At 36.9% G+C, this 2,100-nt stretch overlaps 1 protein-coding gene across 1 annotated transcript in view; it reads right to left on the minus strand.

Annotated features, from left to right (window-relative positions):
* sharpin (SHANK-associated RH domain interacting protein) overlaps nucleotides 1–1,514 on the minus strand; it is a 10,660-nt gene extending 9,146 nt beyond the window's left edge. The window contains 1 exon segment of the mRNA XM_037681301.1: nucleotides 1,248–1,514. Within this exon segment, the coding sequence (XP_037537229.1) occupies nucleotides 1,248–1,514 (267 nt within the window).
* Between the last annotated feature and the right edge of the window lie 586 nt (nucleotides 1,515–2,100).

Below are 2,100 nucleotides of genomic sequence, written 5' to 3' on the forward strand. Positions count from 1 at the left end.
TTAGACTCATGAATGGATCAGAATTATCACTGGGAAAAAAATCATTGTCATACCATTTGATTGGTGATATGTGCTGCTGATTATCCATGTTGCTGAACTTATGCTGATTTATTTAACACTGCTGTATGCATTAGTACTCAACTGCTCACACAGACTCAGTCGTACTGCTGTTGTTCAGCGTATTGTTTTTGTACTATAGTGTTTAGTGTATTCGTAGTTTAGCGTATTTATTAGTTAATTAATACCTTAGATCTTATTACTGTTTGTCTTTACAATTTATACTTTTGGATGTAACTGGGACCATGTGTACACAATTTCGTTCCACCTCATGTACCACATGTGGTGCAAATGACAAATAAAGAAACCTTAAACCTTAAACATAGTGTATATTAATCAAAATTAGAGGTGAAACAACGATTCAAACAGCTGAGAAGCAATCAGACACTACTATAAAGTTCACTCCATGTTCTCCAAACTTCTCAAACTCAAGACTATTGCTGCATTAGCAGGTTATTAGATTTAAAGGCTCTAAATTTGCCCAGATTGCATTACAGTTCAGGAGAACACAAGTCATAGGTTTTATCTTTATATATATATATATATATATGTATGTATCCAACAGCAGGTCTCTTTTTTTTAAAAACTCATAATAAAACTAGCATAAAAAGGTGAAATTCATATTCTAAATTTCTGAGGACATATGAAAATGACAAGATTTATTGGCTTTTCTGTGCCTAAGTATTTAAGAAGGTGTCAGTCTTTACATATTGTCAGTAATACAAGTCAAGTCAAGTCAACTTTATTTATAGAGCACATTTAAAACAGAACCTGTTATCAAAGTGCTCAACAACAGCAACAACAACAACAACAACAACAACAACAACAACAACAACAACAACAACAACAACAACAACAACAACAATTAATTATTAATACAAGGCTGACGTATGTTTATCAAAGGGGATGAAGGATTTATAGCCTGGGTTCCTGGAAAGAAAAGTGAAACTAAAACCCTTCTTAAACACAATAACTCCTCGGGTAATCTGAATTATTTGTTTGCAGCTGTAACAACAAAATTGTAAATATTCTGCAGGGCTGCATGGATCTACCTTCTTTAAAATGGCGTTTTCCGAGCAGGCCTTTTGTCGATAATAAATAGAAATGTTGCCCAACACGTTGGTTTCTTGTATATGAGCGGTTAACAGCAGCAGTCTTCTAAACATGCAGGTGTGCGTGTAAAATCTCACCACACTGCGGTTTCCGCTCGTATCTCTCAGCGCCAGTCGGAACTCTCCGGCCCGGCTCGGGTCCATGCTGAGCTGCAGGCGCAGAGCTTCGCTGCCCGCTCCGGGGAGGCACAGGGGTCGGATCCCGGAATGGGACACCGAAACGCGGACTGACATCAGAACAGTACTGCAGCAAACGGCTGGGCCAGGCCCGCCGCATGTCGCCTGTTGGTGGGACGAGGCAGTCACCGGGGCTGGAGGAGCCCAGTTGCCCGAGCTGAGTGCCATGTCGCGGACAGTGGGGCAGGGGAGGCTCGATACTGGGTCTATAAGGTCCGCCACTGTTTAAAGAAAATAATTTTGGTCATGGTCAGGCTACAATTGCTGTTTCGATTCAAATGTTCTTCCATTATTTTCTACCCAAGCTGAGTAGATGGGGAGAGAAAAAAAACAAAACAGGAAGTACAAGTACAGTCCGTTATTTACGTCCGTAGAGAAACTAAGACGTGAAGAAACTGGCCGACCTTGATGCAAAAGTTGATTCAGTCCAGTTTTGTCAGACCAGTTTGATAGCACAGTTTTTGCCATGGAGAATATTTTCTCCATACAATAATAAGAACAAAAATTTACATTTTTTATTTATTTTATTTTTTTTTTTTATTTATTCAATTAAAAGAAACAAAAAAAATGAATCCAAAAAAAAAACAAAAAAAAAACCTAGCATTGAATGAAAAGGGTGCAAAGAAGAAGAAAATTCTTATAAGTAAAATTGTATAATAAAGGAAAGTAAAATTATAAATTTAAATAAACAAAGCTGATAAATAGGTTATTATTATTATTATTATTATTATTATTATTATTATTATTATTATTA

This window comes from Nematolebias whitei, chromosome 9 (genome assembly GCF_014905685.2).
Source record: "Nematolebias whitei isolate Nwh7 chromosome 9, NemWhi1, whole genome shotgun sequence".
Classification (NCBI taxonomy): domain Eukaryota; kingdom Metazoa; phylum Chordata; class Actinopteri; order Cyprinodontiformes; family Rivulidae; genus Nematolebias; species Nematolebias whitei.